The sequence below is a fragment of the Carlito syrichta genome, unplaced genomic scaffold (assembly GCF_000164805.1).
Source record: "Carlito syrichta isolate Samal-C Ts95f unplaced genomic scaffold, Tarsius_syrichta-2.0.1 Scaffold303226, whole genome shotgun sequence".
Taxonomy (NCBI): Eukaryota; Metazoa; Chordata; class Mammalia; order Primates; family Tarsiidae; genus Carlito; species Carlito syrichta.
This window is the reverse complement of record NW_007247322.1, coordinates 531,720-544,834: the sequence shown is the minus strand read 5'-3', so window position 1 is coordinate 544,834 and position 13,115 is coordinate 531,720. Positions and strand designations below refer to the sequence as shown.

Here is a 13,115-nt window from a genome sequence, read left to right as displayed (position 1 = left end):
TTCTCAGGTTGGTTTAAAGAAAAAGTCAGCGTCCTGGAAGAGGCAGTCCTGGCTTCTGTCCAGCACTGCTCTCGAGGTGCTCCATGCTGTCGGTGGGTTCCTCTCCTCTCTGGGCCTCTGCATTCCCCCTTGAGAATGTGACGTCTGTGCTTGGGTGAGGTGGCTTCTCACACCGTGTCTCTGCTGTTTGCAGGTGGTGGCCCTGAGGCCTGATGCCTGCCCGGATGGCGGCCCCCCGGCTTCTGTTCCTACAAGGCAGACGGGCCGAGTTCGGTCCCCAGCTGGGGAGGAGGCCAGAAATGAGATCCTGGGGGAAATAACCAAGCTCCTGAAGGGTCAAGAAAGGGCAAGGCATGAACTGCAGCTGCTGTGACCCTTGGAATCCTCCTGATTGCTATTGCCAAACACTCTGAAGTGAAGAAAAAGATGTAGGAAGATGGGACCCACTCTTGTGTGTCCTCCAAACCCCTTTCGTGGTCCAAAGAAACTCCCCTTGACTTCGGGAGGGCCGGCGAGCTCTGTCCCCCTTTCTCTTGGCCTCAGCAAGGCACTGGACCTACCCTCCCTCTTTGTCCTCAGCGAGCCCCTTTGCAGAGGGAAGAAGACGGAGAACCCCCGGGGACTCCATCCCTAAGGGGAGCTCAGGAACCAAGCTCCCTCCATCCCCTCCCAACCTCCCCAGCCAAGCCTCGGCGAGCCAGTCCGGAATGACCCCGCTATGGCCAAGCTGTGGTTCAAATTCCAGCGGTACTTCCGCAGGAAACCCGTCCGCTTCTTCACCTTCTTGGCACTCTACCTGACCGCTGGGAGCCTTGTCCTCCTGCACTCTGGCTTTGTGGGCCAGCCGGCGGTCTCCGAGAACCAGGCCAACCCCGTCGCAGGAGGCCCGGTGGAGGGTGCCGAGCTGCCCTTCTTGGGCGACATGCACCTGGGCAGAGGCTTCCGGGACGCAGGCGAGGCTGCGAGCATCGCCCGCAGGTACGGGCCCTGGCTCAAGGGCAAAGACGGGAGCGAGAGAGCCAAGCTGGGTGACTACGGTGGAGCCTGGAGCCGGGCCCTCAAGGGGAGGGTCGTCCGCGAGAAGGAGGAAGAGCGAGGTAAGAGCGGGACGCCTGGCCCCGGAGCGGGGCAAGGAGAGGGGAGGGGCAGGAACAGGTTCACAGCCCTGTCTGCCGTCAACATGTAATAGGGGAAACGGTAATGTAGTTATAGACGGCAGGGTTCATGGTCATCCCCACTGCACAGAGGAGAAAGCTGAAGCTCAGAGAAACCGAGGAGCTTGCCCAAGGTCACACCGCTTGTCAGCTGGTGAGTGTGGAATTGAAGGCCACATGTATCAGAGGTCAAAGTCTGACCTTTCCCTGCAACATCTGTCAGTTCCTGTTGTGTATATGGGAAAATTAAAACAGCTGACATGTTTTGAGTACTTGCTGCACACAAGTACTGTTTGAAGCACTTTACATATATAGAAATACTACTGCAACTCTATATAGTAGGTGTTATGATTCCCATTTAATTTAATTTTTTTTTTGAGTTGGAGTCTCACTCTGTCGCCCAGACTGGAGTGCAGTGGCCGCTCCCGGCCACCACAGCCTCGACCTGCTGGGCTCCAGGGATGCTTCCACCTCAGCCTTCCAAGTAGCTGGAATTACAGGCATGCACTACCACACCCGGCTAATTTTTTAATTTATTGTAGAGATGAGGTCTCACCAAGTTGCCCAGGCGGGTCTCGAACCCGCAGGCTCAGGCAATCCACTCACCTCTGTCTCCCAAAGCGCAGGATTACAAGCTGAGCCACCGAACCCGGCTATGATTCCCATTTTAAAGATGAGGAAACTGAAGCACCAGAGCACAAGATTACACAGCTACTAAGTGGCAGCACTTCTCCTCCACAAAACTGCCTCTTGGTCACCGTGCCGGGCCCCTTGTTGAGGGATCTCAGGGGACATCAATGCCCTGGACACATTTCCTCAGCCTTTTACAGGCAGAAATGGCTTTTCTTTGCGAGTGCATTACCTCATTTGATTTCTACTGCACTCTGTGGGCTTGAACAAGGCCCCTGCGATCCTGAGGCCCAGTTAATAGACATGGAAACAGGCTTGAGGAGGGAAAGACTGCTCAAGGCTGTGCAGGCCGGCCCGTGGCAGGCTGGAGCTTACACTGGACCCATCTGGCCTGGATGCGTGGCACTCAAGGACCATCCCCCAGAGTCCACTGGCATCTGACCAGCATGCCCAGGAGGAGCCCACAGCCCTGCAAGTCATGAGATGAATGGAAGTGAACATTCTAGAAGTCTGGGCCAGGTAGGTTGGGAGAACGAGCTGCCCGTCGAGGCAGAGGGACGCCTCACTCGTCTCTGGGCTGCACCGTGATCCAATGTGCAGAAAACCTCATCTCCCACCACGGAGGGAAGGAGGAGACAGAGAGGAGGAAGAGAAGGAGGGGACGGTCTGGGAGAACATTCCTCTGCCCAGTCGCTCCCCGACCTGGCCTAGCAACCGTCCAGAAGACCCTACCATCCCACCCGTGGGAATTTCCTAGACGTCTTCCTCTCTAAAAACTTCGTGTCCAGAGGAAGATGAAGGAGACAGTGGAGGTGGCAGAATGGAGCGGGAACTGGGAGTCACATTCCAGCTGCACCCAGCCAGCCGTGTGGCCCAGGCAAATGGCTTCACCTCCTCATGCCTCAGCTTTGAAATCTGTAAAGTGGGACAATAAGCTCTTCCTTCCAGGATGCTCTGAGAGTTCAATGAGACAACGGCCACTAAGGCACCAACACAACGCCTGGCACGGGCAGGTGCTTAGGGCATTCAGGAGGTGCTGCTGGGAGCTCGCTGGGGAAGGGTCCCGTCTTGGGGGCAGAGGTGAGAGGGCTTGCGTGATGCTGAAACCGTGATGTGGCTTCTCTCCGCCGTCTCCACTCGTCCAGCTCCATTTTGTCTGCACTGCAAACTCCATCTGGGCCTTTGAACACCCCAGTTCTCACAAGCCTTCCCCTTGGGCTATACACCCCATCACTCTTAGGATAAATTCCAGACTCATCCCACCGCCCACCTCTCCAGGCTCCTCTTGTAATATCCCTCACCCCCTAACCATGCTCTGCCCTGCTGTCTTTCTTGCTGTTCTTTGACCACACCAAACACATTCCTACCTCAGGATCTCTGTAGATGTAGTCCCTTCCATTGGGGATGCTCTCTCCCCAGACCTTTGCATGGCTCCCTTCTTCCCTTTGAGTCTCCACCAAACCTTACTTTCCCAGAGTGTACTAACTCAGGTGGCCCCGCCTTCTACCCGTCACAACTGCATCCTACAGCTTTATCTTTGTCACAGCACTTATCACCATCTGAAAGCCTCTTGTTCACGCATTTGACTCAGTGTTTATAGTCGGTCTCCCTGCTAGACTGTAGGCTCCAGGAAGATAGGACTGTCACCTGTGTCTTGTTTCTGTTCCATCAGCACCAGGGACAGGACAGTGTCTAGCACAAAGCTGGCACTCAATAGCTACTTGTGGAATGAATGAATGAATGAATGAATGAAGGAAGGAAGGACTGCCCCTCAGTCTGGGGCACCTCCATGGGATGAACTCTACTCTTCTTCCATGTCTCAGCTTTGCTCACCTCCAGGAAATTGCCCTGATCCCCTGGGCCTGGATCAGACCCTCCTCCTCTGTGTTCCCTAGAACAGCCCTGGTGTAAGTGGCGACACCTGTGCTTGCCCAGGACCCTGGTAGGACACGAGCTCCTTGGGGCACACTTGATACACCAAAAACATCCATCTTGTGAGAATGAAACACAGTGACCACTGCCACTAACCATAGTTATTACCATTTATTGAGCACCAACTGCACACCGGCCACCGTCTCTTTGATTTTCATATATTATTGGAACAAAATGATATCTGTCAAATGTTCATCACATCTCCTTGTCCCCGATAATAGGTCACTGAATAGTTGCTATCAGTAGTAGTAGTAGTCACAAGAGCTAGCTAGCATCTACTGAAGAAGCATTATGGGCTAGACCATGTTATAAGGATTTCATTGCTTTATTTAATTACCACAACTCAGTAAGCTGGAGACAATCATTACCCCATTTCACAGATGATAAAACTGAGCCTCGGAGAAATCACTTATCCCAGGATACCCGCAGAGGAACTGAGGTTTTAAAAAGGTCTGTTTAGTTCCAAAGCTTGTGAGCATTCTTCTATTCCATGCTAATACCACACCCAACCCAGCAATCTTATATATTTTACAAAATGCAAAGAGAGAAGAAAGAGAAAATAAGAAAGCAGCTGTGAGTCTGGGGCTCTTAGCCGGCAGCCTGTGGAATCACGCAGTGTTATTAAGAAAACATGAATCAAGCCTGTCCCTGATTAACTTATCCAGAGTTCAGCAAGGAAAGACAACATGTGAGATTCATGCTAATAAAAAAGGAGAGGCTTCTCTGACCTGACGCTAAACTCATCTGGTTTTCTCAGAAGCCAGCGGGGGCACTGCCCAAAGCAGTGACACGGACTTCAGCTGCAGAGATTCAGAGCCCATCACAGGCCAGGAGCGGGAGAAGAGGGGCTGCACTCAGGCAGGGATTACAGGTGTGAGCCTGGCATGACCACCTTCTTATAAGGACACCAGTCATATATCCTCCTCCAGGTTAGCCTCGGAACTGATTTACATCTGCAGGGACTCTATCCCCAAGTGAGGCCTCATTCTAAGGTATTAGGACTTAGGACTTCAACTTGGTCATGGGGTGGGGCGTAGTACACAATTCAATTGAAACACTCCTAGCAGAATTTTTGTTCCCACTTCTCCCGAGGGATGGAGTAGTGTTTCGAGGCTATTGCAGCATCATACCCAGGACTCGAACTCAGATCTGGTTGACTCCAGTACAGCATGAGGCCTCCTGTGTGGAGGACTACTCACAAACAATAAATCAAAGGCATACAGATTGGTTTGCATTCAGCTACCCTCTTAAATCACCTGTGTCATAGATAGCAAAATTTCTTGAAAAGATTAATTGGGGCCAAAGGAAAAAAAGGTAAGAAAAAAATGCCACCACCAGGTAGCCTCTTTTCAGATGCTGGTTTCTGGACTGGAGATAAACAGTGCAGGGGTGACTTTGACCCTTCAGCAATCTTTAGGTCGTGGCAGAGATGTGCTGAAGGATTGTGCAAGCCCTGCCATTAATCCACCCTCCCATGGCCTGTGGTTCTGTTCCTGTTTTGCATACCTGACTTCCCGCCTCTGAGAGATTCTGATGGCACAGCAGGATTCAAAGGTGGGGCCCCAAGGAACAGCTGGAGAGGATGTTGGTGGGCCGTGGTGACTACAGATAAGCTCATGGAGTGCTCAAACTCCAGGAACAGGGATGATGGTTGTGTTGGGTGCAGCCCACCCCGAAGATCATGGGGATGGTCACCAGATCTTGCCCAGGACAGGGAGGAAACCAACCCCTCCTCAGTATTCGTATCCTGATCCCTGGAGCTCAGCCCATGCTCGCTCAGAAAGCAGGCATGAAGTGCGTGCATCTTCTCTCCTGTTGACAGTCAAGGAAACAGAGGGTCACTTGTTCACTGCACAAGTCTTCAAGCACCTGTTGAATGGTATATCTCAACCTTATGCCTGGTCTGACAGGAGGGTGAGGAAGGGGACAGAGTGGCATTTAAAAGCCTAGGCTTAGGCCAGGTGCAGTGGCTCACACCTGTAATCCCAGCACTTTGGGAGGCTGAGGTGGGAGAATTGCTTGACCCAGGGGTCCAAGACCAGCCTGGGCAACATAGAAAAACCTTATCTTTACAAAATGTCAAAACATGAGCCAGACATGGTGGCCAGTGTCTGTAGTCCCAGCTACTTGGGAGGCTGAGGTGAAAGGATTGCCTGAGCCCAGAAAATCGAGGCTTTGGTGAGCTGTGATCATGCCACTGCACTCCAGCCTGGGTGACAGAGCGAGACCCTGACTAAATAAATAAAAAGATGCCCAGGTCTTGGGGAAGATGAACCTGTGGTCAAATCCTAGTCCCCAGCTCTTCTCCCAAGGAATGCTCCCTCTCCCCTCCTCCTCTTGGGCAGGTCCCTCTGGGGAGGATGGAGATTGGAGATCCCCTCCCTAAGCCTGGACCCAGTGTGCTGCATGGAAAGGGACAGCTTTGACAGACAGGTCTGGATTGGGTCTAGACCCTCACTGCTCACTGGACCCAGGCAAGAAACTTAGCTTAGTATTAGCATGTTAGTCCGTGCTCCCCTGGCGGCAAGGGACAAAATCCCAACCTGAACCAGCATAAGCTGAAGAAGAACATGCGTGGTATCATGTCATCAAACTGCAGAAGTGGCTCTGCTGGACTGGGTATTTACTTACCTATTTATTTTTTGAGACAGAGTCTCACTGTCACCTAGGCTGGAGTACAATAATGCAATCATGGCTCATTGCAGGCTTAAACTCCTGAGCTCAAGCAATCTGCCTGCTTCAGCCTCCCAAGTAGCTGAGACTTATAGGCATGCACCATCACGCTTGGCCAGTTTTTTTGGTTTTTTTTTTTTATAGAGACAGGGTCTTGCTGTGTTGCCCAAGCTGGTCTCAAACTCCTGACCTCAAGCAATCTTCAACTCCTGGGCTCAAGCAATTCTCCTGCCTTGGCCTCCCAAAGTGCTGGGATTACAAGTGAGAGCCACTGTGCCTGACCAAGAGGCATATTTCCTTCTCCCAGCTTTAATCTATCAGAATACAACACAGAGGCCCTGGGTCCTTCCTTGAAGCAGTCACTGACTGGGAGGATGGACCCTGACTCACCCTGCCAAGGTCAGTGTGTCCTCTGTGGTCAAGGCAGGTGAGGTCTTCTGATAGCAAACCTACATAGTGTGCATGCTTTGAAGGAATGACAGCATCCATTGCAATCCACCCCTCACTCCACAAGGGACACACACATGAGCCTGCAAACTATACTTTTATTACCATTAACTTGATTATAAAAATCATTTCTGGCTGGGTATGGTGGCTCAAGCCTATAATCTCAGCACTTTGGAAGGCTGAGGTGAGAGGATTGCCTGAGCCCACAGGTTCAAGAACAGCTTGGGCAACTTGATGAGACCTCATCTCTACAATAAATCAAAAAACTAGCCAGGCGTGGTAGCACACACCTGTAGTTCCAGCTACTTGGAAGACTGAGGTGGAAGGACTGCCTAAGCCCAGCAGGTCAAGGCTGTGGTGGCCGTGAGTGTGCCACGGCACTCTAGCCTGGGCAATGGAGTGAGACTCCAGCTCAAAAAAAAAATCATATCTAACATGCTCCACTGTACCACATGTAGCCAGATTTGTCTACCTTCACCTGAAGGTGGAACCACCTAAGATTATATTACACCTAACCCCAAGGCCAACATATCTGGGGCACGAGCATCTGTCCCTTTCAGGAAAGCCCCTTCATAGAAGCCATGGGCCAGAAGGAGGTAAGCCTTCCCAAGTGTGAAAGGCTTGGAGGATAGATCTTGTCTTGAATTTGAAGTGAGATGCTACATGCTGTGGGAACTTGGGCTGGTGACACAGCTCCCAATTCCATTTTGACAAGAGGAAAAACAGAAGTGGCATGGCTAGTTGCCAGTCAGAACATATACCATATTGCTGAAATAAAATTCACTTCTAAGGTAGACAGATATATAAGCACACTGTGACCAGTTTCCTCATCTATAAAATGGGTCCATAGGAAGCTGGTGAAGACTGGGTTTAGAAAAATGAGCCATGACATGTAGTCAAGTAGGTAGCACATAGTAGGTGTTCAATACATGATCATTTTGTCATCTCTGTCCCTTTTCCTTCCTCCCTCTCTCCCTGTTTCTCTCTCTCCACATACACACATGCAGACACAATCTATTGAGCTGATGACAAGGACTCACACTACCAAAATAAGCCAGCCTTCTCCCATCTCTATCCCTTCCATCTCCTTCCTGCCTCCTTCCTTCTCTCCCCCCCTCCAGCTCCCTCTTTGTTCTCTTGCCCATCCTGCAATGCACCCTGGGACGCTCAGTCCTCTAGGGAACTACCGAACTGAGCTAGTTGAAGCCCCCTCCGCACACATGGCCATGGAGCACTCTCCCCTGACTCAGGTACACAGCCTCCATGCCTGGAGTCGAGGGGCCATGGCTGCATCTGTAATGGGAGGGACCCCACCATTGAACAAGCACAAAGACAAGATGCAGCCATCACCGTCGGTTCCTGCTTTGGGGAGGCGATGTTTCTTTTAAAAATGAACTGTTCTCAGTCCAGCACATCACCTCTGTCTTATGAAAGAAGTTCAAGGTGGTTAGATCAAGACACATCTCCAGCAGCATGTCAAGGGACACCATGGCTTGGCTATGAGCCTGCGCCCCCTGAGAGCTCCTGCCCTGTACTGTAAGCAGGCAGGGAAGAAGTCCACAGTGCAGGCAGCAGCCTAGCCAGGAAGCTAGTTCAGGGGCACTCAGCATTTCCCTCCCTCATTTTCTGGCTGCATCCTTGGTCCAACCTCCAGTTTCTGGCTTGGGGGTCCCATAGACCTGGATTTGAATCTTTGTTCTGTGATTCGGACTGTAGGGAGGCTGCTTCACCTGCTTGAGCCTCTGTTGAGTCACCTAAGAAAAGGGCATGAGAACGTCAGTGCTTCCACTTCACACAGGGCAACAGCAAAGATCCCCTGATTCGAGAAGCCAGAAACTCAGAACAGAGGCCCTGGAGCTGGGTTGCTCGGTTTCCATTCTGACTCCACATGTCTCAATGTCTCGGCTGTGTTACCTTGAGCAAGTGACTTAACTTCTCTGGGTGTTTCTTCCTCTGTAGAAAATGAGAATAATATTCTCCTAGAGTCATAAGGATCCAAAAAGACAGTATACATAAAGCACTTACCAAAATGCATGTCCAAATAATAATTTTAAGAACTTATGGGAAAAGATGCTTTTCCAAAAGCATTGTAAATGGATAGTCTCTTTTTCTACTCACCTTAATTTGGTACCTATTATATGCCGGATAGTATAATAGAATACTTTACACAAATCATTCTTATTTTAAGCTCACTGGATTGACATTTTTATCCCTGCTACAAAGAAAACTGGGTCTAAACTTACTAGGCCCATACTAGGAAGTAACTGGAGAATGAGGACCTAGACCTTGAGATCCCCAAGTCCAGAGAAGCAAATCTCTTAAGTTAGCTTGTAGAAATAGTCACACATCTAGTGTCAAGCCCTTTAGAGCTGTTTTAACATGGGTCTCATCCTGCAGGAAACAGGAAGTTCTGTTGGGCGCTTGGGAATGGCCTTGGCTTGGGTTCCCGGGTGCCCAGGAGTCTCCAGGACATGCCAAGGGCTTGTTTGTGGCCCTGCCCACAGAAGGGTTCTGTCCTCACTCTGTTGGCCTGCACTGTCCTCACTAGACCAGGTTCTAACAAGGCACATGACTCTCAGTCTCCCTTATGTCTGTCCAGAGGAAGGAATTGATACCAAAAGGCCAACAGCGCCACATGAACGACAAGGCCACATAAGACCAGAGACACACTGGTGAAGCTTCCTCCCATAATCCTTTCAGCTTTGTCCCCAGCCACATCTGATTTTTTGCTTTCCCCAAAGCCAAGTACATTGACTGCTACCTGGATGACACACAGAGCCGGGCCCTTCGAGGAGTGTCCTTTTTCGACTACAAAAAGATGACCATCTTCCGTTGCCAGGACAACTGCGCTGAACGGTAGGGCCCCGTGATCTCAAGCACGTTCATTTCAGATTCTTCCTTTCCAGGTTCCTGTCTGTAGTATTCTGTGCCTTGCTGTGGGAGGGTGTGTCAAAGAGTAAGCACAGGAGGAGCTGAGTAAGTGTTCTGGGCAGAGGAACGGCAAGGACAAAGAACTTGAAGCAGGGATGATTTCAAAGATCAAAGAGCCCATGACTGAGGCAGAATCGGCTGAGGGAAGGATGGTGGGTGTCTTGGTCTATTTGGGCTGCTGTAACAACCACATGGCTGTTGGTTGGAGGCCTCAGGTCCTCACCACATTGGCCTTTCCATGGGGCAGCTTGGGTGTCCTCACAACATGGCAGCCGGCTTCCCCCAGAGCGAGCCATCCACAGGAGAGTGCAAGGAGGAAGCTGCAAAGCATGGTGCAATGTGGCTTTGGCAGACCCATACTGTCTCTTTCACCATCTTCTACTCACTAGAAATGAGTCACTAAGTCAGCCCACACTCAAGGGGAGGTGAATTAAATTCTGTGCCTTAAAGAACAGAGTGTCCAGGAATTTGTAGATGCACATATATATCTATATATATACACACACACATATATTTATTGTTATTATTATTATTATTTGGAGTTGGGATCTCACCCTGTCACCTAGGCTGAAGTGAAGTGGTACAATCACAGCTCACTGCAGCCTTGACCTCCTGGGTTTAGGTGATCCTCCCACTTTACCCTCTGGAATAGCTGGGTGTGCACCACCACACCCAGCTAGTTTTTTGATTTATTTTTGTAGAGATGAGGTCTCACTGTGTTGCCCATGCTGGTCTTGAACTCCTGGGCTCAAGCAGACCTTGTCCTCCAAAAGTGCTGGGATTACAGATGCATGCCACCACACCTGGCTACTTTTTTATTTTTATTTTGTGGAGACAAGGCCTTGCTATATTGCCCAGGCTGGTCTCAAACCCCTGGGTTCAAGCGATCCTCCCACCTTGGCCTCCCAGAGTGCTGGGATTACAGGCATAAGCCACTGCGCTTGGCCTTTTTAAAAAACAAATTAGATTCAAGGATACATGCCACAGGTTGCTATATGGGTATACTGCATGATGGTGAGTTTAGGCTTCAATTAAAGCCCCATGCCTCCAGACCCAGCATATCTTGTTCTTTCTCCGGGGCAGCAGCTGTTGCCCTCTCTCCTGCATGGGTCTCCCTGAGCCCCTGTCCTCCTCCATCTGAGATTTTGTCCTTTCTGCCTCTGAGTAATTGGGTTCCTCTTGCTTTGAAGCTGACAACACCTGCTGGGCCCTTTTTTGAGGGACGGCAGCTTCTATCCGTGGGTCCTAGCATAGGAGAGGGGCACCAGAGACGTCCTAGAAACAGGGCTTGGGATAGGGAGACTGGGACAGATTGATGGGGGGACTTTGCTGGGGGTTGGGCACTGAGACGCTTAGCTGGCCAAAGTTGCTTTGGTCCTATATGCCAGGTGAGCAGGTGGATGGGGCAGTGTTGCCAGGCGTGCACAGGCATGATCCTGGCAGGTCTGTCTCTCCAGCAGGCACCACACAATCCAGAGTAAGAGAAGAGCTGGCAGGTCCCATGGGGGATGCCCGGCATGGCCAGTGTTTTGTAGGCTGCTCCCTGAGGTATCTTGTGGTTCTGGAGAACGCCGCAGAGCCCACCGTGAGCAGAGGGGCCGGGAGTGTGGAGGAGGGGAGTAGGGACCATCCTACCCCCAGAGCCAGGACAAGCAATGCCCTTTCATTTGTTTACAGACTGGGGCATCCACTAAGAGTCATTTTTAGGAAAGGATTCCATTGCTGTGGGAAAAAAAAAAGTTGAAAACTTTACAGTGCCTGGATTTTTTATTTCAGGGGAAGGAATTTTGTCCTTGGCTGGACATGCGAGCTCGTTTTTGTCCTCTCCCAGAGGGATATGAGAGTCCCTACCTCCTCCTCAGCTCCCCACACCTCCCACCCTTGCCCAAGCTCCTCTTAAGGGACACAGAGGCATCATCTCTGGGTGATGTTTCCCGAAACAAAGGGGCTGACCTCTGGAGAGATGGGTGTCTCATGTCTCCAGACGGGGAGGAGGATAAGGCAGAGCAGGGACAGCAGGATCAGGGTAGGGTGTGTGTGTACCACGAGAGGTGTGCACAGCTGAGAGTGAGTACGAATGTGGTGTGGGGGGGCAGGCGTATGAGGGTGGAGATGAAGGCAGGTGGGTAGTCCCTGTCTCTTCCCTGAGCCTCTCTGTATTCATCCCGGCTTTTTTGTATTCTCTCTGTCCTGAATCCTCTTGGGGTCTCCGCTTCCCCAGTCCAGATCCTCATCCCTTGGAGAGTGCCTGTCCCCAGATCTCCTAGTCTCCCTGCCCCCCTCTCTCCTGTCCCCATTCCAGGTCTTTCTGTGTCCCACACCCTCTCCTAATTTCCTTGGGGCCTCCCATCTCTTGAAGGCCTGTGTCTGCCAGGTCTCCATGTGGATGGGTCTCCTATCCCTGGGTCTCCCCATCTCCCTGAGACCTCCTAGTTCCCAGGGCCCTAGTTCCCAGGGCCTTCCCTCCTCCAGGTCTCTACCCGGTTGGGTCTCCTGTCCCCCTGGGACGTCCTAGTCCCTAGGGCCCTTCTACCCCCAGGTCATCATATGGATGGGTCTCTTGTCCCCAGGGTCTCCCCTTCCCCCCAGGACCTCCTGGTCCCCAGGGCCCTCCTACTGCACCCCACCCCCATTCTCCACATTGTACCTCTCTGTCCTTGGAGTCTCCATGGTGGTCGCTACCCCGCTTGACAACAGCCTTCCCCAGGGGTTACCTGTATGCCGGGCTGGAGTTCGGTGCCGAGTGCTACTGCAGCCACAAGATCCAGGCAGCAAACGTGAGTGAGGCGGAGTTCGACATGGAGTGCAAGGGCGAACAGGGCAGCACGTGCGGCGGCGCCAACCGCCTCTCCATCTACTGGCTGCAGCTGGCCCAGGAGTCGGCCCGCAGGTGTACGTGAGACATGCCAGCCCTGCCCACCTGGAGTGAGGAGCCCCGCATGTCTTCCGCGTACCTTCTGTGGCTCCCCATCACTCCCAGGCCACCACTTTCCTGTCCAGTCTCCCTCACCCAACCCTGGCAGAGCCCTCTGGTCGTCTGGCATGCCCTCCTCTCTCACTGCCTCCCGTACCAGCCACACCCCCCTCATGCCCACCAGCCTTCCTCCTTCTGGAACTGATCTGAAGCCTGAGCTTAGTGTGTCCTTCCTGATATTCACAGAACAATTTGTGTCTGATGATGATGACAATGATACCAGGGAACACTTGGTCCTTCTCTCCATGCCTCATAAAATAGCACCTCTCATCTTCACAGCGACCCTTGACATAGACACAACTTTTTACTTATGTCATTTCACAGATAAGGAAACTGAGTTTTAATGTCATATAGCTTGTAAGCAGCAGAGGGTT

General features: G+C 51.7%; 1 protein-coding gene across 1 annotated transcript in view; it reads left to right on the top strand.

Annotated features, from left to right (window-relative positions):
• Positions 1-661: 661 nt before the first annotated feature.
• The window catches only part of WSCD2 (WSC domain containing 2), a 52,243-nt gene continuing 39,789 nt past the window's right edge, over positions 662-13,115 (top strand). The window contains exons 1-3 of the mRNA XM_008058140.2: positions 662-1,097; positions 9,578-9,692; positions 12,475-12,659. Coding sequence (XP_008056331.1) covers positions 719-1,097; positions 9,578-9,692; positions 12,475-12,659 — 679 coding nt within the window. The 5' untranslated portion in view covers positions 662-718. The remainder of the gene's footprint in view (positions 1,098-9,577; positions 9,693-12,474; positions 12,660-13,115) is intronic.